General features: G+C 38.6%; 1 protein-coding gene across 5 annotated transcripts in view; it reads left to right on the forward strand.

Moving 5' to 3' along the window:
* AKAP7 (A-kinase anchoring protein 7) overlaps positions 1-27,023 on the forward strand; it is a 251,554-nt gene that overhangs the window by 21,865 nt on the left and 202,666 nt on the right. For all 5 annotated transcript variants that reach the window (XR_012124227.1, XM_036994094.2, XM_073219624.1 and 2 more), the window contains 3 exons: positions 3,146-3,285; positions 10,330-10,466; positions 19,456-19,616. Coding sequence is in view for 4 of the 5 variants with exons in the window: in XM_036994094.2 (XP_036849989.2) it covers positions 3,146-3,285; positions 10,330-10,466; positions 19,456-19,616 (438 nt within the window). In the remaining variant the exon portion in view is untranslated. The remainder of the gene's footprint in view (positions 1-3,145; positions 3,286-10,329; positions 10,467-19,455; positions 19,617-27,023) is intronic.

Below are 27,023 nucleotides of genomic sequence, written 5' to 3' on the forward strand. Positions count from 1 at the left end.
TAACCTACAGGTACTCGCTATTCCAGCTTCCTGTGCTGCCTGGGGTTAGTCCTCTGTCCTGACTGGGACAATGGCATATAAGAGAAAGGATGCTGGGAGCTTACTTAGAACTGGTTTGTAATTTTACTTAAAAAATGGGTGTTTTGCTTTTGAATTTTTTTCAATATTTAACAAAAAAACCCTGACCGGTCTTCATTTTCTATATTCATAGAGGGTACAAAGTGGTCTGGATAATGAAAAGCAGTGGATCGCTGTTTGTTTAGACATCATCTGTTTTTGGGATCCCCTAAGTAATCTTAGCAGATACAGATTTATCTCCCTAATTATGTTTAGCTTTCGGTGATATCAAATAATTATAATAGTAAGAGTGCTTAGTTTGTATCAGGAGACAGTAATAGAAGCTAATAATTTAAATTTTAAATATGTGCTCTGTGTGTGTGAAGATACATCATTTTAATCACATTAATCATTAGGCATATCATGAGATGTGTAGTAGTAAAATGGATGAATAGACACGCCAGGTAGTTTTGTCTTAACTAAACAATACAGTTAGGTCATCTGGCTCTTAATTCCTCCCTATCTTCTTGGTCTCACAAATATATGTTAGTCCTAGAAAGAAAGCATGTCTATTTCCACAAACCCTTTTGCTGGAGTCCAGCTCCAGCGAGTCCAGGAGTCCCTGAAGGGTGAACGGCATTAGCGACTGAATGAATGAGGACACAGACACTAGCAAAAGCTGAGCCTCGCCTTTAATGAAAAGTAACAGTTTGATTATATACTCTTTGATTACATAAAGTAAAGTACAGATATTAATCATTTAATTGACACATAGCACAGTTACATGAGTTTGGAGAATGAGATTAACTCAGTTGGCAGGTCTTGGCAGTTAACTTGTTTCTAAGTAAGATTTGGTCTTAGTTATTGCGGCCAGAAAATCTTATAAAGGTTAGGTAGGTGCCAGACTCTTGGTTTCTTTACAGATGACCATTTAAACCTCACTATTTTATTGTTTTTATGTAGGGCCCTCATTCTTTCATAGCTGTACTCCCGTTCTTCATCTCCGGTAGGAAAGAAAGAGGCTCTCTCTAAAAGGACACCGTGACTTTTTGGCAGGCAGGGACAAATTTTATGGACTGTGCCTCGAACCCATTTTCAGTAAGACTTGCAATGGAGATTTTTCTGATCTGGAGTTAGGTAATGCCCTGTTCTCATTTGTTTTATTGTTTGCCAGGCTGTTCTCTGGCTGGCTAGCCACAGAATATCATTTGTTCTCTGTACCCACCTGTCACCATTAATCATTGAATATGTTATTTGGAGGCCATGAAGGGACCTTGACCCAGGTAAACTTTCCATATCTTTTTTCCCATAAACTTGGGTCCAGTGCTCATAGGGTCTCACTTTCCCATCATCAGGGGTAGTCACAAGGACAGTAGTAGTTTTTTTCCAATTTCCTTTAGGGCCAGTACCTAAAATTTTCAGGGAGAATTGGATGTGGCCTCTTCCTAAAGGGGCAACTTGAACTGAAACCGAAATAAGCAAGTTTATTAGGAGGGACATTTTGAGCAGGAGGGATATGGGGGTTGCCCCTCTGGGAAGGCCGCTGTGCAGTCCCTGCCATCCGACTGCCCGGACTGCGTCATCAGGCTGGTGGTTTGGACTGGCTCCCGACACCCTTTGTTTTTAAATTTTGAACAGGCTCTACTGTATTTCCTAGAAGTTAGCATTAAAGTACTATTTGTGACATTTATTTGAAAATTGTTTATTATTGATATTTTGAAGTACAACAGAAAAACAATTACCTAGGCTGTTTGGTTTTGTGTCTGATAGTAACTACTTATGCAGAATTTCAGTAGAGACGAAGTTTGATCTAGTAGGAAGTACACTGGAAGGAGAAACTTAAAAGACTTTGTGAGTCTTAAAAATTAAAAAAATTTTTCTGCTCTTCTGTTTCATCATATGTAAAATAAGGAGTTTTGTTACAAGAGGCTTGCCTATGCACACAGACATTGTGCTACTGGTTGAACTCAGACTTTTCCCACAGTCCTTCTTAAGGCATTGTGGGCAGGTGGTCACCAAGGACCCTTGACTCCCTAGATGAAATAAACCTTAGAGGATTGAATGCAATGTAGATGGTTCCTCCTTCACACTCCTATCCAAAATCATACTTCAGAAAATACTTTTGAATTTTTATGAGGTCTGTGAGGCACTCTATTTTGAACAGTAAGTTACTGTTCAAGAAGGCACAGCTTGAAAACTCAATTAATGGTAGTTCTGCATGTATATGGAGGCCCATGATAAAATAAAAAAGGAGACAGTGGTGTTTCACAATGATTTGTAATTGTTTCTGGGGATTTAGCTTCATAATTGGAATTATTGGGTGGTGTAAATAAGTCTTTTGAAGATGACTTTAAAAAGCAGCATGCTAAGTGCTTCTCAAATTATCTATGGTCAAGGGCCAGTGTTGTTTTTTAAAATTTTCTATTTGTTGCCAATTGATGCTTTTATAAAATACAAGTAAGATATGAAATATCAGAAAAATGATGAAGAAAACCCAACAAAATAGAAACCAAAATTCACTAGACAAAATTAGTTTGCCTAATTGCTATGAAAATTTTGAAAGCATCTCTTTTAATTTTTGCAGCTAATATTTTGTAGTTTGACATTGATGACACACCAGACTTTGAGTGGCATTGCTGCAAAAGGTTACGTTGTAGACGTTATTAAGTATATTTATATATGCACAAGATGGGATTAAAAAATGACCTTTCCTAGTATCATGAAAATTACATCATGGGAGACAGGATGATTGTTAGTCATGTTTAGATCAGAGGTTAGTGTACTATGGCCCATGGGCCAAATCTGGCTAACTGGGTGCTTTGTAAATAATGTTCTATTGGAACACAGCTATACCTATTCACCTATGTTTTGTCGATGATAGAGTTGGGTACTTTTGACTGAGACCATGTGATCTGCAAAACCTAAAATTTTAACTATGAGGTCCTCTACAAAAGACTTCCCCAGCTCCTGCTTTACATTTGAAAATGACAATTATGAATGATTGCTACAGATATTGCTTTTTTTTTCTGAGTAAATTATCTTTATTTAAATGCGTTAGACATATTGTTGTTTGACTTCTTTCTTCTAGTCATTGATGTACCTCGAATAAATTTGGAGAGAAGTAAAGAAAAAGAACGGATCTGTAAAGATCAAATAAAGAAGAGGAAAAAGAAGCAAAAAGATTATCTACCCAACTATTTCCTATCCATTCCGATCACCAACAAAGAGGTGCTGTTTTTTCAAAATCTATTTTTACTACTAAGTTTTATTCTAAATTATATTTAAGGTACACTAAATGCTCATAAGCACACTTGCCCTTAGCTTTTAAGGGTGGTTGGTGGCATTTTAGTTGGCCATACAGGAAATAATCCTATTTAAATAATAAAATATAATTTAAGCAATAATTGTGAAAAACATTATTTGAACAATCATATCTAAACAATAATCTTGCAAAAAAGCCATTTGGAAAAGAGTGGCCAGATGGCACATCAAGGACCTTGCTAAGTGTTTGTTCACTGTAATGAAGGAAGCTTCCAGAAGCAGAGAGCAGTGACCAGGTAGAAAAATGATTCTGAAATCTCTGCTGGAAAAGTAAACTGGGATTTCTTGCGGCTTAGTCCTATTTATGGTAGTGATTATTACAACATAGTTTCTTTAAAAATTTCTCATTGTCATACCAACTTAATATTGCATGACTTGGTAGAAATACATTAAAAGTTTGAAAAATTAATGTGGTATGAAAAATAGGAAATGGGACCAGCCATTGGCCCACACTAAGAGGCCTTTGTATGTGGCTGAGAGTCAACTACAGAACCTAAAATTGTTAGAGAAGTGAGGTAGGAGTTAAAATGCTTTCTGAAAGAGCACCTCACTTGGAAGACTGACTCTTTTTATATTGTGTTCTAATTTAAGAGCCAGATCTGAATTTCTGTTTGAATGTGGGCTGTCATCTCTTTTACTAGACACATTTTCAGGCTGTTTTTCCCCTTGCTTAATGTGAATGTTTCTAGGGAATGCTAAGGAATTTTTAAAAATCAAAGAATTAAATACATATCAAAAGAAAAAAATTAATTCTGTTGGGGCATTGTAGGATATATCTAGTCTGTGAGATACAGTTTAGCTGGGGAGAGAAGATACATAAGAAGAGAAATTGCATTGCTTAGTCACACAAGATTTTAGAATTTGGTGCAGTAAAGAATCATGGTCCGATTTTACTGTTATGTACCAGTGAGTTAACAGTAAAATAGTCCAATCTGCAATTACATATTTTATTAAATTACTTGCGAGCTCTTTGGAACTTGGGATCATGTGTACATCTGGGAATTAGAAGAGGAAGGGGAGTCAAAGGTGGTGCTGCCTCACTGGGTGGTGGGACAGAGGCGGGTGAAGTAGTGGGTGGAGTAACTCCCCCAAGAACACGTGCTTTGTGACTGAAGAGACACCAGGTTCCTCACTGTGATTTGTTGCTCAGAGATTGTTCCACTACAGAATCTGTCAGTATAGAAATTTGGTAAGCGTGTCTAAAAGTTGATTTAATTTGGCCCTGCCTTTTGCCTTTCTCTTTCATGCCTGTAGTCTTGGCCTCTGTGGTGGTCTGAACCGAGCTCTGCCTCACCCTTCACACCTGCTGCAGCTCCTCCTAGCCTCTTTCTGGCCCTTATCTCTTACAAGGCACAGTGGTGGGGTGATGTGATGGGACTGGGCAGGTGGCGGAGGGGACTGAGAGGAAAGAGGGTGGAGAAATTATTTTCTTCCACCAGGTGTTTCACGATTTGGGCCACAAAGGTTATGGGAGGAAAGGGAGGAGAGAACAGTCTATGAGTTTTAGTTTTCACCCCATAAGCTGCTGCAGCATGTTTCTGCTTCTCAACTTCTGGGAGGCTGTGTAGAGAGGGGGAAGAGTATAGGCTTTGGAGTCGGACAGACCTTGTGCAAATACCAGCTGGGTCGCAAACTCCACTGTGAATATAGGTTGGGTCACATAATTTCTGTAGTTTCAGTTTCTTCATGTGTTTAATGGAATTGATGATGATTATTTTCTAAACCCAAATCTGGACATGCCACCTACTTGCTTATATACTCAGTATTTTCCTTTGATATTAGGATAAGGACAAAAGCTCTGTGTTATATCCTGTATGGTTCTGCAGTCTGCCTTCTTCACTTCTGCTCCTTTTCCTTCTGCTTGAGCCACTTGGCTTCCTTGAACTTGTCGGGTTCTGTCTGCTTCCAGAGAAATCCTTTCTGGCTGGGCATTTTCTTACCTCTCTCCTTGGTTTTGTTAATGCCAGAATCTCAGCTCAAACCTCTCCACTGTGACCACCCTGGCTAGGTCACTCCCCACCCCCCAAGACTTTCATAACTTTCCTTGCCATTTGTCATCCTTCCATTTTGTTACTTGTGAGTTGTCCCCACAAAGTTTATCTGCTTACTCCCAGTACCTAGAACAGAGCTTGGCAAGCGTAGGCACATACATGCTCAAAACACTGTCATTTCAGGGCTGAGGATGTGTTTCTGGAACACTAAATTATAACCAGGACATTCACAAATAATAAATACAGTGTTACAAATGCTGGCTTCATAATATAGATTCAAGAGCAGTTATTTTTGAGGGAGTAGGGTGGTTTGTAATAGTGGAGAATGCAGGTTTCAAGTGACCTGGAAACCAAATAATTGAAGGCTTTCCTCTAAGGAGTCTTATTTGTAGGTACCAGAAAGCTTGGATACAAATATGGGGAATAGAGGTAGGGACAAGATTGGGAGATACGTTTTACTTCTTTCATATGAGCATCTGTTTTGTTTGTTTTAAAGTGTCTAATGTTAATTTTCTTTTAAAACTACTTATGAACTTTTGTGGGAAGGCCTGGGAAAAGGAGCAGCATTTATAACATTGTCTCAGTAGGAGGCTGTATTCCAAGTTCCGATTAAGTGACCTGCAAACAAGCTTTTGGAAGCTAGCACATTCACAATAAGTTGCTCTACTTTTGGCCTCTACTTGTTGGCATCTAGTTTTAAAGAAAAAAAAACATTCAGACTTACTGGGTCTTTGATTTTTAAACCACATTCTTAAATGTTTGGAAATCTTTATTAATGGAAAATGATAATTGCATATTTTTAAGAAATAGGGTTGGAAAATGAATTAGAATGGCTGCATAAAAGCATCTTAAAAACAAGTATATAGAAGTAGTGTTCTTTCATTGCCTGCAGTTACACATTAGCTTAAAAATAAAGAAGAAAAAAAAACTGCATGGAGTTATAATAAATCCTAAAAATGTTTCTTAAATAGCTAGAATTGTTTAAATATTAGTTCTAGTTGGATTTACCCATGTTAGTCTTATATGCTTTCTTATGAAAATTAATAATATAAGGTGAATGAACACTGAAAAACTGCAAGGGAGCAAATAGAAACTGATAGAAATTGGGAGTATATTCATTTTTTTGATAAGATACTTTTTTTATACTAACAGGAAAATATGAGGGGTTTAAAAAGGCATCTGTTACATTGTGTTTTATCATTTTGTAATATAGAAATTGCTGATCTTATGAAAATAAAGCAAATTTATGCATTTGGTTCCTTTCTGGGAAATATGTTTGCAAACATATTTGATATCGTCATGTATGTGTTAAACACTTGGTAGATATAGAAAATTCTCCTATTTGAGGATGATTTTTTACTTTTACTCCAGTTACTGCTGTGTCATTTATTTTCAAGTTCTTTTCATGGTTGTAGACAAGCAAGAAAAATGAGAATACTCAGCTTTGAAGATAAGTTAGGTAGCAAATTAAAGTGCTAATTCTAGAAAAGCTTAATAAGGCAGCAAATTTAGTAACAATTTAAGTTAAGAACTTAGAAGAGCTCCAAAAATAATGTGAAAAGATGAGGTCAAGGACGTTCCGCTACTGTATGCTAGAATATAACTCTTCTCTCTCATGCAGAAGCACACTAATGCTAAGGCATTTTCTTTGAACTTCTGTATGCTTTGCGTCAATTAGAAAGCTTAGAAGATATAAAAATGGATTTTCTTATTGCATTATTTTTAGTTATGTGGAACATCACTGAGTGGTGAGGTTTAGCAGATGGGTGTCTTTTTATTTTCTAAACAAAGAAATTACTCGAATGAAATATCTAAGATTTTAATAAACCTTTTATTTTTAAAAGTTTCTTTCAATGTCATATTTAAGTATGATTCTACAGTAGTAAGTTTTGAAAAATGTGCCTTGTGCAATAATGTCAATGGCTGGGGATTATGGTGACACATAAACTTGAATGGCTCTATAGAATTTTAAACAATGGCTATAAAAATTAGTTTTCTTTGGCCTTTAATGACATTGGTGCTTTTTAAAAGGGCATATAGGGAAGACTCTGAAGTATGTTTCTTTTTATCTTTTAAGTATGTAATTAGGAATAAAAAGCATTTAAAAAATTCTTAAGATGATATCAAGGAATATATAAATTAATCTGGAGCATCAAAGCATAGCTAAAAAGACATTATTTGATTAGATTATCTTTAGATTTTTTTTTTTTCCCCATGGATTTAATCCTGTATTATAAGTACTGTGTGACTTCAGAGAAATAGTGTTCAAAGTGTTTTACGGTTTTTAATTTGTAATTTTACAAGCTACTGAATAATTCAAAGATATGAATGGTTTAAAACTATTTTACCATGTAGAACATAGCACTAAAATGCTGAACATACGAATGTAATAAATTTTTTGAGCATTATTCTGGATTTATGTAATTATTATCTGAGCTTTGTACAAAGACGAAGCTTTTACAAAAATGCAAAAATTCACCCAGTAGGTTTAAGTAGCAAGCCCCCAATTATGACAACCAAAATATCTCCAGGCATTGCCAAATGTCCTCTGGGAAGGAGAATTGCCTAAGTAGAGAACCACTGATTTTAATAATATTGGCAGTGTTGCATACCTTATACTAGGCAAATGGTGTGGAACTTATGAAGTACTTTCATGTAGCTTGGCTGTTGTGATCTTTAACACAGTCCCTATAAATTTGGCAAGGCAGATTTTACTTTTCCAATTTCATAATTGAAGAAACGAAGACTCAGTGAGACTAGGGAACTTGTATGGGGTCACATCTGTGGCAGGCCTGGCATTAACTCCAGTATTTCTGAGGCAAGTCTGTCACCCTTAATTTGTATCACTTTGCATTATGTAACAGAGTTCTCATCCTAAGCCACTTTTTCATGTTGGTTAAACCAGAATTACTATTTGTACCACCTAAGATTTGAAGATGTAATTATATTGTTTTGAGGCCTGACTTTTTTGTGCAACATGCTATCCTTGACACTGGGCCAGGCCTTTGCATATGAGCCCTCTTGAGCTGCTTTCTTATGCCCATTAGCCAATCTTAGTACTTACTTGTCCTTGGAAAAACTCAAGAATTCAAACTTAAAATCATTGCTGAGTAACGTAAACTTACACTAAAGGCTTTTTTGAGGGCGCAGTGTGTTTTATTACACAGTATCCAGTAGGACTTCCTAAAAATCACCTTTAAATGTTTTTTTCCCCTCAGTATTTCATTTAGGTTAGTGCCCACATCTTTGCCCCTCTACTTGTCTCCTCTAGAAAAACAAATTCCTTGTTGACTCTTACTCCACATTCTAGCTGCTTCTCTTCTCCCTGTTCACCCCTCCTGGATCTTTTTGTCCATGTACCTCCCTCTTTTCTCATGTATTGCATTTTATCCTTTGCTCAAATTCCTTTGCTTTTTTGGGTATAAGATCTTGAAGAGTTTTTTTTTTTTAATCTTCTGTGTTTCTGTTTATTTTAAAAGAGATAATACCATTATCTACCTCATAGGGTTGTTGAGAGGCTTCAGTGAACTAATATATGTAAAATGCTCACTATATTGTCTGGAATCTCGTGACCACCCAGTAGAGGTTAGTTACTGCTGCTGTTTAAATATTGCTTATATTCTTACTAGTAGGCACTGTGATGAGATATAGTGGTAGAAGAAATAGTTCTTGAGGATTTTACAATTAAATTTTATTAATTTAAAGTAGAGGAAATTATGACTCTATAAGATCTTTGTTAGGAGCATTTCATTTATTAGTATATCTATCACTTCTTTTGTGGCGTGTCCTAGAAGAGACATTGGGCCGTGGGAAGTATTATGTTAGGTGTTACTGTGCAGCTTCCTGCCAGGAAAACACTGTTTCCTGTCCAGATTGCGAGGAATAGAGAAATGCTGAGGTTATTTTGGGTGATGTGGATTTATTATAAAGATACATGCGAAGTCAGATCTCAGGACAGCGTCTCATGATTTGCCCAATCATGTTCTGCACATAATGGGAACATTGTTCAGAATAAAGCAGCCACTCTCCTATCAGAACAGTCTGCTATGCTCATGATTCAGTTTTTTGTTATCTCTGCTGTTTTTTTATGACTGTGCTTCTCTTGCCAGCCCCCTCTCTTTTCCTTTTTTCTCATGTGCTGCTACCTCAGGGCTTCTGTGTGTTCTCTTTTCTATGGGTATTGCTCAATTTGCTGTTTTATATTCAAGCTCTTTTCCAATACACTGACATGTAGAAGCTGACTAGAATTGTACCTAACTGGAAATGAGGAAGGAAGAGGCCTCATTCCTCTTCTTGTTTCAGAGTAGTAGGCTGATTAATGCCTGGGGATTTTATCTGCATGCAGACTGTAACAGTTTTTTAACTTAAGCATTTGAACTTCTGCAACTCACTCTCCATGGTTATGACCCTCCTCACATATCTGGAAAAATGGTAGTCGTCATTCCTATGGAAATTATTGCTGTTCTAAAGGCCATGAAGAATGAGTTCTCAGACACATTCACTTGGAGACAAATAAATATTACTTCCAACAGAAATGGAATGTTGTCTGCTGGTTTGACCTTTCTGTGGCAAGAACAAGACTTTTTTTTTGGAAGGATCATAATTGTAGTGAGTCATACTGTATATTCCAAGGACAAGTTTCTGAAAAGAAGCATGACCATTGAAAGTTTTTTTATTCAGCCAGTGATCCAGTCTGTAAAATAAGGGCGTTGCACTTGATGATGTTAAGGTGGATAAGCAGCGTGTGATTTTTTTAACCTACATATCCTATTAAGCTTTCCAAGTCATCTCTCCAGGATACTTGAGAACAGGTGGATAACTAAGCATTGTTTGGTTGAAGGATCTTGACATTGTTCTAATTTTGGTTGTTGCTTATTTTTCTTCTTGATTAACATTTTGCCAAAAGGAAATTTTGCTTGCCTAATCTTTATTTTATATATGTATGTGTGCATATGATTAGATTATAAGAGGAATTAAGACACTGCAAAATGAAATAATACAGCAAGATAAGCGACTGGCTAAAGCAATGACCAGTGATGGTTCCCTTCATGTTACCCTGTTAGTGATGCAATTATTGAATGAAGATGAAGTAAACATGTGAGTAATATGTCTTCCTTTAATATTGTTTTCCAAATTACTACTTTAATATGAGTAAATATAGCAGAACCCAAAGAGGCATTGAAATTCTAAAGAAGTATTCTCTATTATAGTTTATTTCAACTAATAGCCAATGTACAGAATTAGCTATTTAAATATTCTTCCTAATCTAGACTTTTTAAGCTCTGTTACTAAGATCAAATGGTAGCCTGTGGTTACTCAGTTGTTTTGTCTATGTTAGTTATAAAAATACTCAGTAGTCTGACCATTTAGGTTAGGATTATAGGTAAAGTTTCTGAAACCGTGTCACAGCCTCCTCTTAATAGCTGCCTAAATTTGGGAAAATCATTTACATTTTAAGTAAATCGAGAAAATAATAGTACCGATACATGTAAGAGCTCTTAGTGCAGGGACTGGCATATAGTAGGCGCTCAGTGTTATAGCTGTTAGAGCTGCCATTCCATTAGGCCAATGGACAATTTCAGTTTTACCTCATTCATTCTTAGAGTACCTGTACATGGCCATAGAGTTATGCCATAAAGGTTGAGTATAAGTCATTGATTGCTGCTTTACAACCTGGAGTAGACAGACCTTGCTCTTCCCCCAGTTCTCTGGGATGCTCTGTCTGCACATATGATTGGCCCTTTCTCTTGTTACCTCTTGTATAGCCCTCTGGATTAATCTCAAGCTTCAGTTCCTTGGAAAACTAAAGCCAGAATGGATTGCAGGTTACTCTGTTTTCTACCCTGACATATAGTCTCCTAAGGGAATGAAGAACAAGGCCTGAATTGGGAAGGGGCTGAGGAAAAGGGAAAATAGAAGGGATAAACCAGTAAACCATGAACTCAAAATATACAGCCCCATTATGATTCCTGTAGGGTTATGTTTTTAAACAGTAGAACCTCATGTCTTTAAGAGAGCAGTCTTCTGATCTGTCCCAACCTGATCTACACAAGAGCAGGTCTTGAGCAGTGGCAGAGAGGACTAGGTTTTACTTGACTCACATTCACTGTTCACTTTACCAGTCAGAAAGCATTTTCTCTGATGCTGTTATAAGAAAAGAAGCCAAAGAAGACATGGCTACAGATGAAACCCTGAGAAAAAAGGATAGTGGCCTGTGTGCCTTAGAATTGGGTTAGTCAGAATTCTCTCCAGAGAAGCAGAACCAATAGTATGTACATTTACATGGATATCTAGATATGTTGACATCCCTATATATCTAGCTATGTGGAGAGGTTTATTTTAGGGAATTGGCTCATGTGATTGTAGGGGCTGGCAAGTCCCAAATCTGCAGGGCAGTCTAGCCATATGGAGACCCAGGGAAGAGTTGATGTTGTAGTCTCAAGTCCAAAGGCAGTCTGTGGCAGAATTCCCTCTTCCTTGAAGGACCTCAGCCTTTTCTCTTAAGGCCTTCATCTGATTGGATGAAGCCCACTCACACTTTGGAGGATAATCTGTTTTCCTCAAAGTCTACTGATATAAATGTTACACATGTAAAAATTCCTTCACAGCAACATCTAGACTGGTATTTGACCAAAAATTGGGTACCATAGCCTAAGTTGACACGTAAAACTAACCAAGGCAAATGACAAGAACAGGAGCAATAATGAACTGTTGCAAAGGGTGGCAAGTGGGAAACATGGAACCAATAATACATTCAAAAAACTTCAGCATGGTTAGTGAAAGCAGACAGCTTTGAGGAGGGTTGTAGGTGGCTGCTCTGAGGCTTGTCCAGGCTGGGAAGGAGTATAAAGCCTCTCTGATCCTGGGTGAACTGAGCAGAAGCAGAGGAAGAGGTGACACTAAGCCAGCCACAGTATCCTGATTTCCCTTTTGGGGTTGAGTATTCCCTCCAACCCTGGCCCTCACCAGTGTTGAAGCAGAGAACTGGGAGAGATAGAGACACTTGCATTAATTTGGGGTTCTCAGGATGTAGTTGGGGAAAACTCAAGCTCTTCAGAGAAGTTTGTGTTCATCTAATGCTGGGAGAATGTGGTTGCCACATAGGTGGTTGGTTAGAGTTGAGGAAGATTTTTAACTAAATGACCTGAGGATGTAGTTCCTTCAATTCCCTATGGCCTATCAAGACATACAGATGGATCCAGAAATTTCCTTGTGCCCTGGAGGGTAGATTTGGAAGCCCAGAGAGAATTAGTGGATTGGAAAGAGGGGATGAAAGATGAGGTCACTGCTGTACATGTTTCTTGATCAGAGGCTCTGGCAGTGATCTTTTGCTTCAGCTGGACATGCCAGGCCAATGCCAAGAAAGAAAAAGCATCTTCTTGTGGACACCAGGGATAAGACCAGACCAGTCCCCTTGAAACAGGAATCATTGAAGACTCGGACAGCAAGCAGACCAAAGACCTTCAGTCCTCTTATAAGAGTCTGCCAGATTCCTTGGGAAGGAGTAGGGTAGAGGGAAGGGAAAAACAAGTCTGAAAGGAGGTTTGAAATAACTGAATAATTGTACCCAAAAGAAACCTTTATAAACCAGAAAAGATTGAGTTACCATTGATGGGTAAGTTTAGGTTTTATCTCCTATCAGAAAAGGGTCATGGCAATGGCATGTATATTTCAGTCTCTGCTCTTCAGCCTTAATCCCTGTAAGTCTGGAGAGAGGAAATCCTGGGTCAAGATACCTCTAAAAACTGAAATCAGTCAAAGGGAGAAATGAAGTTTAAAACCCATTTATTGCTTACAACCTGCAGTCCAGGGTAGTCTCTCTCCTCTGCTCCAGAAGAAGCAAGCCAGCAAGCAAGCCAGCAAGCAAGCCAGCCCCTCCCTTTAGACTCTCAGGTTCAGACATGCCCTCGGTTGCCCAGGGAATTACCCATTGATGTGGAGATGAACTTCTCTATGACTGCTTCAGGAACAACTTTAGTTTTACCTGACCAGACAAACCCCCAGGAATTTCACTGACAAACCAGGTCCCTGAACCTTGGTGCTGTTCACAGTCCATGCTTTTTCCTGTAGATATTGCAACAGTTTAGGAACTGCTCCTTCTAAATCTGAAAGAGAATCAGACATGAGCATATCATCAATGTAGTGATACAACCGCACTGTTTGTGGGTTCCTCCATGTGGCCAAGTCCTTGGCTACAAGTACATGATAGATGGTGGGACTGTGGAGATATCCCTGTGGAAGGACAGTGAACGTCCACTGCCGGCCTTCCCACATGGAAGCAAACTGTTCCTGGCTTTCCTGTGCTACTAATGTCAATAGAGAAGAAAGCGTTAGCAAGGTCTACCACATAATGATACATTCCCAGTTCATGGCTGAGGGTGTCCAGAATGTCTGCTATAGACAGGACAACAGCATGCAAAGGAAGTGTGACTATTCAGTTCCCTGTAGTCCACAGTCATACGCCAGGAGGCATCTGGCTTTCTCACTGGCCACACTGGGGAATTAAAAGGACTATGAGTGGGCTTTATGATGCCCACCCTCTCCAACTCCTGTAGAGTTTCTCCAATTTCCTTGTGCACCCCAGGCAATTTATACTGCTTAGTATTTGTCACCCACCAAGGTACAGGCAGAGCTACAGGTGAGTGCTTAGCATGTCCCCTACAGAACTGCCTTTACCACATATACCCTCAGTCTGAACTCACCTGCAGTGGTCTGTAACCACAGGCCCTACAGGATATCTACCCTGAAAATATATTTAGGTATGGGAGAAAGGTACACAGTATACTCCTTTGGGGGTAAATGTCCTATCCCCAATAAGATTTGAGCTTTCTTCACTCTAATTGCCTTACCCCCATAGCCATCTATCTCAGCAAGCATCCTGGGAAAATGCTCAGGGTTGCCATGAATCAGAGAACACTCAGCTCCTGTGTCCACCAGCGCCAGGACATGTACATTCACAGGAGACCAATGAATTGCTAATTCTACATGTGGCCTCTGGTTCCCACTATGTCCCTCAGGGTTGGGCCTTTTACCCACCTCATTCGAACTGCAGTGCCCAATCATGCTCCTGTGGGGGTGAAGGCTCAGGCGAATCCTGAGTACTGTCTCCCATGAAGATTTGCAGGACATAGGCCGGGCATGAGGCCTTGACTCTGGTTTCCGTGTCCTGGACCTCAGCAGCTAGAACTGCTGCTCTGGCTTTAATTGGTGCCACAGTTCTAACAATATTCTGTTCGGCTGCCCATTGAGTTTTTCTTTCACTGCCCCGGCCTTTATCAACTCAACCCACATCTGAGTCCATGAGACTTTCACAGGGCCTTTTGCACCTCTCCTTTCAGTCGTGGCCCATACTTCCCTCCGTGCCCTTATTGTCTCAACCTCCCCCAGATCTGCTAAAGTACGAGTAGCCTCACTTATGGGTTGCCCTAGGTGGGGGGGGGGCAAGAGTATTCACTAGGGACCCAAAGAGAGATGTGGGAGCTGTATGCAGCACCTGATTTCTCACTCCTACAGTGAACACCTCCTCATCAGAGCCCTGGAGGTCCATATTATAGGTGATATTTTTCATACCCAATTCCCACAGTACCTGTTGGAGCTCTGCATGTTTTTTAACTACTGGGAAAATATGGTAAATCACCCTGATTAGGCCAAACTACCCGATGGCAGCTGTCAGCTGTCAGCCATTCTGGGAGTATCTGATTCCCTGAGGTGTGATGGGCATTTTGCAACCGCTGCGGGAGGGAAGGGTGAGTCGTCAGGGAAGTCATTCTACTCATCCCAGTACTTGACACAACAATGTTTTCCACCCTTGTATCCCAGAGATGTAAAAACCATGTAGGCGGAGATTCTGATGGCCTCTGCCTATACCGACACTCATGTTCACCAGCTCATCCTGGGTATAGGGGCAGGGCATGGAGTGCTCCACAACCTGGGGAGGGGGCTGCTCCTCCCCCTGAGGAGCCCGTGGTTGTTTTGTTTTTATTAATTACAGCTGGGTGGGCCTTTAAACAAGGAGAAGATGGTACCTCTGGTAGTGGCCCCGCTTCCTCCTCTTCTCCCTTGGGCTTGTCCATCACGGCTCCTCCTCTACCATTTCTGGGGCTGAAGGCACCACTCCTTCCTCCCCCTCCCCCACAGCAGCCTGTAACACAGCTTTTTCTGCTGTCTTCCTGATCGCTGCTGCTAAGGAATCTTCTAGGAGCATGACCTGCCTTTTTAGTAACTGTCTCTCTTCTTTAATAGCATCCCATAGGTTATCACCCAGCTCCTCCAAGCGATGCTGAAGTGTGTCTCTCTCCCATCTAAGTTCCTTGATAGTCCTCTCTTTCTCCTGTGTAACATTTTCCACTATCTTGAAAAGAGACCCTACAATGAAAAGAGACTACTAAGGTCTCCAAGCAGTCTTCCAACTCATGGAGGGCTAATTCGGCAGCTTCTGGTGTTTCCACCCTTCCCCAGTTCTGCGGAAGGCCCCACCCCTGTAGGAGATACTTTACCCTAGACTAATTACCCCCCTAGGGGTTCCCAAATTGGAAGCCCCACAGCTGGGGAGATAACAGGTGAAGCAGCACCCTCTGCCACTGCATCCACTGGGGCCTCCCCACCATCCACAGGAGCAGCCTTCCCAAAGATTGCACCCATTATGACAGATTTCGGGTTCAGAGGAATCCTGCCAATTTCTGCCAGATATAAGTCTGGAGAGAGGAAATCCCAGGGCAAAATACCTCTAAAAACAGAAATCAAAGGGAGAAATGAAGTTTAAAACCTGTTTATTGCTTACAAACTGCAGTCCAGGGCTGTCTCCCTCCTCTGCTCTGGAAGAAGCAAGCTAGCAGGCATGTCAGCTCCTCCCCTTAAACTCTCAGGTTCAGACATGCCCTTGGTTGCCCAGGTAATTACTCATTGACATGAAAATGAACTTCCCTCCACCATTGAGGATATGCAAAGGCACTAAAGCCAGGTGAGATACTCTGGAAATGTTAGAAGTTTACCCATAATCCCCCATACAGATATTATTTACTTTTATTCTCTTAACAGTATTGTGAGTCAGGCAGCAGAGAAATGTCATCTTTCTTCTGCATATGAGGAAACTGAGAGTCCTAGGAATTAAGTAAGTGCTGGTCAGTAGAGAAACCAGGTCTAGTCAGTTCTCTGTTATTCCATGGAGTGTGTGTGTGTGGTGGGGTAGGATGGGGAGAGGAGGAAGATGAGCACCAGTGAATGAAAGAGGTGGGAGAGATCAGTCTGCTAGAAGTAAGAATAGCCTCCTGTATCTCGGTAGCCTCTACAGAAGAACACAAGACTGACTAGTGTGCAGTGGGGTTCAGGGGAGGGGCAGCTGTGTTCCCAATATGTGGTCATGTGTACATTTCTCAAGGGAGGTTGGGTTGCCTTCCCTAGGAGACTTGTAGAAGTATTTGGCGGGCATTTTTGGTTGTCACAATTACTGAAGAGTGCTGTAGGCATGTTACGGGCAGGAGTCAGGGTTGCTAAACCATCTGCAGTGCATGGGACAGTCCCAAACTGGACAGCATTATCTTGCCCTACATGGTGGCATTATGTGTTGAAGAGTCACTGTACAGAGTCCAGTGATACTCCAGTCATTCAACTCTGTGTTTTGCCATGGCTTTTTGTAAATACATTTCAGTTTTGTACTAAAAAACTAAATGCTTAGCAATCTCCTTTACCTTTGAAGAGTTTAAGTGACACCCTTATGCTGCTTTATGGTACCGGGAGTAGTATCACTGCTAGAAAAGGATGTTTGAATATTTGCAACTTAATAATTATTCTTGACTAAGTTATAATGAAAGTTTTAAGAAATGATGAAGTTTACTATACAGACAAGATGGTATTTCACAACTGAACCAAAATTAGTTGTCAACTCTGAGCAAGATACTGAGCTAAGTGTTTTGGGGAAAGTAAAGATGAATCAGCAATGGGTCTTGTGCTCATGGATTACACAATTTAGTTGACTAGATACCAAATAGATGCCATACTAGATACCAAAAAACTGTAATAGAAAAATGTAAAAAGTGGTATGTTTCATAAGATATAAAATATTAATGGAATTTCAAAGGAGAGATTTACTTCTAGTTTGGGCAACAGGGGAAGTGTTTGTGACAGAACTGTCAGCTTTAAGTGATGATGAGATTCAAGGTGTGGCCATACAGTGAGTGTGAAACAGATTGGCTTTTCTGGTAAGGCATTGTTTATGTGAAGGATATTGTAAATCTCTAAAATCTTTTAATTTTATCTTTCATACTATACTGTTTAATAATCTAGACATCGATTTGTTAGCACTTCCTCTTTTCAAAGTCTAGTTTCATATTTTAGGTGTTTAATAGTATTGATCAATGGATTTGATATGGAGGGTACACAACATTTTTGGAAAATCATGAATTTCTCTAAGTAGATATCACCTACGGTCCTTTGTGTCCTCATAGTGCAGAAGAAAGGAATAGTAATACATTAGGCCAAATGCAGATGCTGATTTGAAAATATGGCTATTCACATATAACTTTTGAGTCTGAATTCCAGTTTCAGAATTCTGTGTATACTTTTTGCTCATTTTATCATAAAGAAGTCTTACCCTAAACTGTTCTTGCAAGGATATTCCACTTCAAAGAATTTGTAAGTTAATGATATTAGTAGACACTGTGACTCCTCCCTCTGGGGTCAGTAACCTCCCATCAGCATAGATTTATTGATTTATACTATTAAAGAACTAAAAAACTAGATTGAGTTTAGACCATCCATATTTCTTTAAAGTAGGATATAGAATGCCCTGCCTCTGAAAAAGCCCAAATCTTTAGTATGGCCTGCTTTAGTATATTGTAACATTTCAAATGAGTAACTTGAATCCCCCCAATTTATGATAGGTGAGCCAGAATTGGCTATTGTATTTTCACAGGTTTTAACTCACAATACACAATGAAGAACAGTATTGCAGCAGAAGTGTGAGCACTATCTTTTTGGATGAACATAAATACAGTTAGGACAAGTTGGATTTAGGATCTGGATTTGGAAGTACAATGAGAAATGTTGACATTTCCAAAGCTATTTTGAAGTATTATACATTTGTTATGACAGAGAAAGGAGACTCTGTGTAGAAGCTATGAATAGAAATCAATTAAAAACTTTATACACAACTAATTTAGATATATGAAACATCTAGAAAGCATCTACATTTCTTTGCACACATTTGACATCTAATACTTGTGAACAAATCACTAATCAAGATAAATTAAATGGTGGTTGGCCGGAAGGGTGTTTTAATGCCTTCTCTGTATTTCTTTCTTTCTAGAGTAATTGCTGCCCCCTAGTGATGTTTTAATTTTTTTCTCATAATAAAATCCTCAAGATGGAAGTAACTGATCCTAATTTTCAAAATATTACAAGCCTGAAGTGTTTAATTCATTGATATAATAGAAATATAACTAAAAAAAGCATTGGAAGCACTGAATAGCTCTGTACTCATATAGGCTAAACAGATATATCAAACTTAAATAGTTGTACTTGGCGAATATAGACTAGTATTTTTGTTGAATCCAAGTACAGTAAATAATCTTATTATGGAGACCATTATATTTTAAGAGATAATGTATACTAAGTTTTAGTAGAGTGCTTAACAAATAGTAAATACTATATATGTATTCATACTTTTAATAAGAATCTAGAACTTTCTGTATGATCTAATGTAAGCTCTTACAGTTACTAGGTTTTTGAAATGAAATAGTTTTTTTGCGATAATTATTGTCAGAAACTGATCGGTAATTATCATTTGTCAGTGCAGTATTTCCTTGGTTAAAAAATTTCTTGGTGAACTTTTTTATAATATAATATAATAATAAAATATTATCTTCTTTCAGGTCTTGATATAATATAAATTATAATTAATTCCCTTCTTCCATTGTTTTTGTTTAAAAATTAGTATTAGTTTAATCATATAAATTAGATTTTGAAGGTATTTTTGAGTTTTAAAATAATCAGCACAAATATAAAAATTTAAATTTTTCATTATTTATTATTTGGCTTTGTATATTTCGTTATTTAATATGCTACTGAAAAATGTATTCTCTCTTACCAGTGGTATTGATGCTCTTTTGGAGTTAAAACCATTCATAGAAGAAATCCTCCAAGGAAAACATTTGACTTTGCCCTTTCAAGGGATTGACACTTTTGGAAATCAGGTTGGATTTGTGAAACTGGCAGAAGGAGATCACGTAAACCCACTTTTGGAGATAGCAGGTAAAACAAACAACACCACAGTCATGTGAAATCTCATTTGTTGAAGAAGCTTTTTTCCCAGTTCTTGTGGAGATTTGACATCTTTTGATTTCAGGAAGACAGTATAACTTCACTTTCTAAGTGTGTTGCTCCAGCATTTGCTTGTGTAGGTAAGTAGCTAAATAAAGGGCTAGAATGTTATCTTGATTCTTTGGCCTGAGGTATATGTTGATTCTGGAGCTGTCTGGAAGGTGATGGACCAGCCTGAAGTATTTGTTAGGACTGCCCTCATCATAAATCTGAAGGATCCCAGTGCTGATAATGACACTGCACATAGAGTTGGTATTTAGTTAGTATTGAATGAGTAAGAATCTCCAATTGCCTATTCAGAACTCTGTGGGGGTTGTCAGCCCCATTCCAGAGAGTCAGCAGATGAACGAGCAACATTTTTCTCTGTGCTACTTTTTTTTGTCCTGTTTAGGCAGTAGTCTCTGTGCAGAGGTCCATTGGTGATGGTAGTGTCAGGCTGCTGTGTCTGGGGAGGTGTCACCCTGCGCACCATGTAAAACCTCAACTGGGCGAGGGAGAGTCATTCTTGACTGAATGAGAAAAAATTCTTGAGCAGGTCAGACGAATGTAGGTAAGGAAGGAATTCATTAAAGCAAGAGCAGCAGGGAATGGCAGCAGCCATGCAGGCAGCAGAGAGCAAGGAAGAACAGAGGGAGGAAAGGGAAGCTCATTGAACTCCTGCTCAGCACAGGTCAGATCCCTTGCCAACTCCTGAAGTCAGAGTCACCTGGAGTCCAGTGTCTGCTTGAATCTGCATGCCATGGGAACTAAGTCCCTACCATCCCAGGATTTGAGGGAGCCGCAGAGCACTGGATGGAGTGAGATTATGTTCTGAGAACTTCCCAAAGGCAAAGAAAGGAGATTTTTAGGTAGGCAGCTGAAGAGCATGATTGTACAGCTACAGTCCTGTCTAGGTCACCCAGGCAGTGCAAACTTGCAAGTCCAAACCAGACATCTCAGTAGCCCTTCCCTAGTTGTCTGAAGTAGAACAGAGAGAGAGAAAACTAGTGCCTAAGTCTAGAAAATAGAATGAAAAAGCAAAGTAACAAAGATGCTTACCACTGGAAGAGTGCAGAGACAAAACACAGTGAATTGAGCAGTGAGAAGCCTTCATTTCAGGCTGAAAGTACACACTTCCAGAGCTGAAAATAATGTCCCATAAGACTCAGAAAGAAACTTTGACCCCCCTGACACCCTTTCACCTACTGAGTATATAAAAAAAATTTAGATAGAGGACCTGCTGCAGAAAGAGAGCTATCACATAGATAACTATATTATAATATGAACTGGGGGTGGTAGACAGGGAGGACTGTGGCAAAGTCTGATAAATTCCTATGTCCCATTGTTTTTGTGTGGCCCAGGAAACATTTACTAAACATTTGCTCTTTCATAGTCTTGTGAATTGCTTCCTTTTTCCTTTGAAGTCCCAGACCCCTATCTCCTTTGTTTAGAATGATGACATATATACTCATTTTCCCTGTCTTTGGTATCTCATGTCTATGGATTCCTTGTAGGGATGTAATTCAACATTTTTTTTCTCCTGTTAATCTGTTTCATTTCAATTTGACTCTTAAACCAGCTAGAAGAACCTTGAAGGGTAGAGGATGTTTCCTCCTTCTCAACAGAATTGATGCAGAGATCATAGGTTGAGTGTTAGGCTGAATACTGTAAACAATCTTCATTTTCATTTCCTTTCATGCATGTCAAATTATTTTATGTCATCTCATGTCATTTTAGGTTCAGTAATCCTTGCTTTATAACACATGCTTGGTCCTCTTTTACCTATCTGGCTATTTAAAAATGATATCATAATCACCTGGGAGTCCACCACCCAAAACAAAATTTAAGACCTTGGTAGTAATCTAACAATAGTGCCCTTTTCATTAATCCATCCCTTGCCTTCCTTCATTTAAGGTAACGTCATTTTGAAGTTGGTGTTTATTATTTCCATGTATTCTCACAAAGTATGCGTATTTTTAAATTGGTTTTAACCTTATAAGAAGGTTATCATGTTGTATGTGATCTTTTGAGCATATTTTTTTTTTTACTTAATATAATATTGTCTTTCTGCAGTTTTATAGTTGCCCATTCAAAAATGCATCTCTTTTTGGGGTGAGGGAAGCATGAGGATCAGGTTTCATTTCATTAAGTTTTTCTTCTGTGGAGCAAAGTGTGTATAAGCAAACAAACATGAAAATAATATTAAGCAATATTTATGAGTCAAGTAGGACTCAAATCATTAGTTAGCCAAGGAGAAGGCAGCTCTAAAAGTTTTGATAGCAAAACATTCAGGAATTGATGCCCACAGTTAACAAACTTAATCTGAGTGCTCTAGAGAAAATGCTAGATTTGGGTCTTTTCTTTTGTAATAGAAATATCTCTCAGCTCAAGAAACATTTCTAATTAGTCATTCATTCATTGTTCTTTTAAATAATTCAATGGATGCTTGCAACATTGAGAATTCCATCCATTCTTAGCAAATATTCTTACAAAGGCAGTTTCCAATATTGATGAAAGATCCACTGTGTGGTGAGGAATGTGAAATCACGCCAGTTTTAGTATGATGTGAGCCCAGGGGTGTTGGTTTGTCATTTAAGAAAAGGCCACTGCCTCTGTAATTCCATTCTTGATGCCAGAGACTTTGTTTAAAAATATATATGCTTTTCTAAAAATTTAAACAAAGCATTACAAAAAATAGAAAAGAGGAAGAATGTTCCCCTCATGTAATCGCTGTTTGTTATACTTGCTTTTAATTTCTTATGTGTATATTGTACTGTTGCTTTTGGTTATAGTTTTTAGTGTACTTTTATAAGAAATCTAAATATTGAATACGTATATGGAAAATTTTCATTGAAGTTTAGGTTGGAGCCTCCATTTATGTAGTGTTCAGATAGAATGTTCAATACATGGAATTTTTGTCAGTATTGTCTGTTCATATCCTCCACCCGTTTTTTAATAGGGTTATTTGCTTTCTGGTTGTTGAGGTGTGTGAGTTCTTTAAATATTTTGGTTGTTAACCCCTTGTTAGATATGTCATTTACAAATATATTCTCCCATACTGTAGGATGCCTTTTTTGTTTTGCTGATGGTGTCCATTGCTGTACAGAAGCTTTTTGGCTTGATATACTCCCGTGTGTTCATTTTGGACTGAGGAAAATGTTGCTCCTGTTTATATTCAGGAGATTTTTGCCTATGATGTCTTCTAAGAGTTTTATGGTTTCATGACTTACATTCAGGTGTTTGATCCATTTTGAGTTTACTTTTGTGTATGGGATTAGACAGTAATCCAGTTTCATTCTCTTGCATGTAGCTGTCCAGTTTTGCCAACACCAGTTGTTAAAGAGGCTGTCATATCCCCTTTGTATGTCCTTGGCTCCTTTGTCATATATTAATTGACCGTATATGCTTGGGTTTATATCTGGGCTCTCTAGTCTGTTCCATTGGTCTCTGGTTCTGTTCTTGTGCAGGTACCAAATTGTCTTGATTACTGTGGCTGTGTAGTAGAGCTTGAAGTTGGGGAGTGAGATTCCTCCCACTTTATTCTTCCTTCTCAGGATTACTTTGGCTATTCAGGGTCTTTTGTGCTTCCATATGAATTTTAGAACTATTTGCTCTAGTTCATTGAAGAATGCTGTTGGTATTTTGATAGGGATTGCATTGAATCTGTAGATTGCTTTAGGCAGGATGGTCATTTTGACAATATTAATTCTTCCTATCCATGAGCACGGGATGTGTTTCCATTTATTGGTATCTTCTTTAATTTTTCTCATGAGTGTCCTATAGTTTTCAGAGGATAGGTCTTTCACTTCCTTGGTTAGGTTTATTCCTAGGTATTTTATTCTTTTTGATGCAATTGTGAATGGAATTGTTTTCTTGATTTCTCTTTCTGCTAATTCATCATTAGTATATATGAATGCAGGAGATTTTTGTGTATTAATTTTGTATCCTGCAACTTTGCTGAATTCAGTGATCCTAGTTGTTTTGGGGTAGATTCTTTAGGTTTTTTTAAAAAATTTTATTTTGGTATCATTAATCTACAATTACATGAAGGACGTTATGTTTACTAGGCTCCCCGCTTCACCAAGTCCCCTCCACATACCCCTTCACAGTCACTGTCCATCAGCATAGTAAGATGCTATAGCATCACTACTTGTCTTCTCTGTGTTGCATAGCCCTCCCGTGCCCCCCCCACACACTGTAAATGCTAATTGTAATGCCCCCTTTCTTTTTCCCCGCCCTTGTCCCTCCCTTCCCACCCATCCACCCCAGTCCCTTTCCCTTTGGTAACTGTTAGTCCATTCTTGGGTTCTGTGATTCTGCTGCTGTTTTGTTCCTTCAGTTTTCCTTTGTTCTTATACTCCACATATGAGTGAAATCATTTGGTACTTAGCTTTCTCCGCCTGGCTTATTTCACTGAGCATAATACCCTCTAGCTCCATCCATGTTGTTGCAAATGGTAGGATCTGTTTTTTTCTTATAGCTGAGTAATATTCCATTGAGTATATGTACCACATCTTCTTTATCCATTCATCTATGATGGACATTTAGGTTGCTTCCATATCTTGGCTATTGTAAATAGTGCGGCAATAAACATAGGGGTGCATGTGACTTTTTCAAACCAGAGTGCTGCATTCTTGGGGTAATTCCTAGAAGTGAAATTCCTGGGTCAAATGGTATTTCTATTTTGAGAATTCTGAGGAACCTCCAAGTAGCTTTCCACAATGGTTGAACTAATTTACATTCCCACCAGCAGTGTAGGAGGGTTCCCCTTTCTCCACAACCTCGCCAACATTTGTTGTTGTTTGTCTTTTCAATGATGGCGATCCTTACTGGTGTGAGGTGATATCTCATTGTGGTTTTAATTTGCATTTCTCTGATGACAAGCGATATGGAGCATCTTTTCATGTGCCTGTTGGCCATCTGGATTTCTTCTTTAGAGAACTGTCTATTCAGCTCCTCTGCCCATTTTTTAATTGGATTATTTGCTTTTTGTTTGTTGAGGTGTGTGAGCTCTTTATATATTTTGGATATCAACCCTTTATCAGATCTGTCATTTATGAATATATTCTCCCATACTGTAGGATACCTTTTTGTTCTATTGATGGTGTCCTTTGCTGTACAGAAGCTTTTCAGCTTGATATAGTCTCATTTGTTCATTTTTGCTTTTGTTTCCCTTGCCCGGGGAGATATGTTCAAGAAGAGGTCACTCATGTTTATGTCTAAGACATTTTTGCCTATGTTTTTTTCTAAGAGTTTTATGGTTTCATGACTTAAATTCAAGTCTTTGATCCATTTCAAATTTACTTTTGTGTATGGGGTTAGACAGTGATCCAGTTTCATTCTCTTACATGTAGCTGTCCAGTTTTGCCAGCACTATCTGTTGAAGAGACTGTCATTTCCCCATTGTATGTCCATGGCCCCTTTATTGAATATTAGTTGACCATATATGTTTGGGTTAATGTTTGGAGTCTCTGTTCTGTTCCATTGGTCTGTGGCTCTGTTCTTGTGCCAGTACCAAATTGTCTCGATTACTGTGGCTTTGTAGTAGAGCTTGAAGTTGGGGAGTGAGATCCCCCCCTCCCACGTTATTCTTCCTTCTCAGGATTGCTTTAGCTATTTGGAGTCTTGGTGTTTCCAAATGAATTTTTGAACTATTTGTTCCAGTTCATTGAAGAATGCTGTTGGTAATTTGATAGGGATTGCATCGAATCTGTATATTGCTTTGGGAAGGATGGCCATTTTGACGATACTAATTCTTCCTAGTCAGGTGCATGGGATGAGTTTCCATTTGTTAGTGACCTCTTTAATTTCTCTTAAGAGTGTCTTGTAGTTTTCAGGGTATAGGTCTTTCACTTCTTTGGTTAGGTTTATTCCTAGGTATTTTATTCTTTTTGATGCAATTGTGAATGGAATTCTTTTCCTGATTTCTCTTTCTATTAGTTTATTGTTAGTGTATAAGAAAGCCACAGATTTCTGTGTGTTAATTTTGTATCCTGCAACGTTGCTGAATTCCGATATTAGCTCTAGTAGTTTCGGAGTGGAGTCTTTAGGGTTTTTTATGTACAATATCATGTCATCTGCAAATAGTGACAGTTTAACTTCTTCTTTACCAATCTGGATTCCTTGTATTTCTTTGTTTTTGTCTAATTGCCATGGCTAGGACCTCCAGTACTATGTTGAATAACAGTGGGGAGAGTGGCCATCCCTGTCTTGTTCCCGATCTCAGAGGAAAAGCTTTCAGCCTCTCACTGTTCAGTATGATGTTGGCTGTGGGTTTATCATATATGGCCTTTATTATGTTGAGGTACTTGCCCTCTATACCCATTTTGTTGAGAGTTTTTACCATTAATGGATGTTGAATTTTGTTGAATGCTTTTTCAGCATCTATGGAGATGATCATGTGGTTTTTGTCTTTCTTTTTGTTGATGTGGTGGATGATGTTGATGGACTTTCGAATGTTGTACCATCCTTGCATCCCTGGGATGAATCCCACTTGGTCATGGTGTATGATCCTTTTGATGTATTTTTGAATTCGGTTTGCTAATGTTTTGTTGGGTATTTTTGCATCTATGTTCATCAAGGATACTGGTCTGTAGTTTTCTTTTTTGGTGGGGTCTTTGCCTGGTTTTGGTATTAGGGTGATGTGGTGATGTTGGCTTTATAGAATGAGTTTGGGAGTATTCCCTCCTCTTCTATTTTTGGGAAACTTTAAGGAGAATGGGTGTTATGTCATCTCTGTATGTCTGATAAAATTCTGAGGTAAATTCTTCTGGCCTGGGGGTTTTGTTCTTGGGTAGTTTTTTGATTATTGATTCAATTTCATTGCTGGTAATTGGTCTGTTTAGATTTTCTGTTTCTTTCTGGGTCAGTCTTGGAAGGTTGTATTTTTCTAAGAAGTTGTCCATTTCTCTTAGGCTTCCCAGCTTGTTAGCATATAGGTTTTCATAGTACTCTCTAATAATTCTTTGTATTTCTGTGGGGTCCGTCGTGATTTTTCCTTTCTCGTTTCTGATCTGTTGATTTGTGTTGACTCTCTTTTCCTCTTAATAAGTCTGGCTAGAGGCTTACCTTTTTTGTTTGTTTTCTCAAAGAACCAGCTCCTGGTTTCATTGATTTTTGCAATTTTTTTATTCTTCTCAATTTTACTTATTTCTTCTCTGATCTTTATTATGTCACTCCTTCTGCTGACCTTAGGCCTCATTTGTTCTTCTTTTTCCAATTTCGATAATGGTGACATTAGATTATTCATTTGGGATTGTTCTTCCTTCTTCAAATATGCCTGGATTGCTATATACTTTCCTCTTAAGACTGCTTTTGCTGTATCCCACAGTAGTTGGGGCTTTGTGTTGTTGTTGTCAT

This window comes from Manis javanica, chromosome 13 (genome assembly GCF_040802235.1).
Source record: "Manis javanica isolate MJ-LG chromosome 13, MJ_LKY, whole genome shotgun sequence".
NCBI classification, from domain to species: Eukaryota; Metazoa; Chordata; class Mammalia; order Pholidota; family Manidae; genus Manis; species Manis javanica.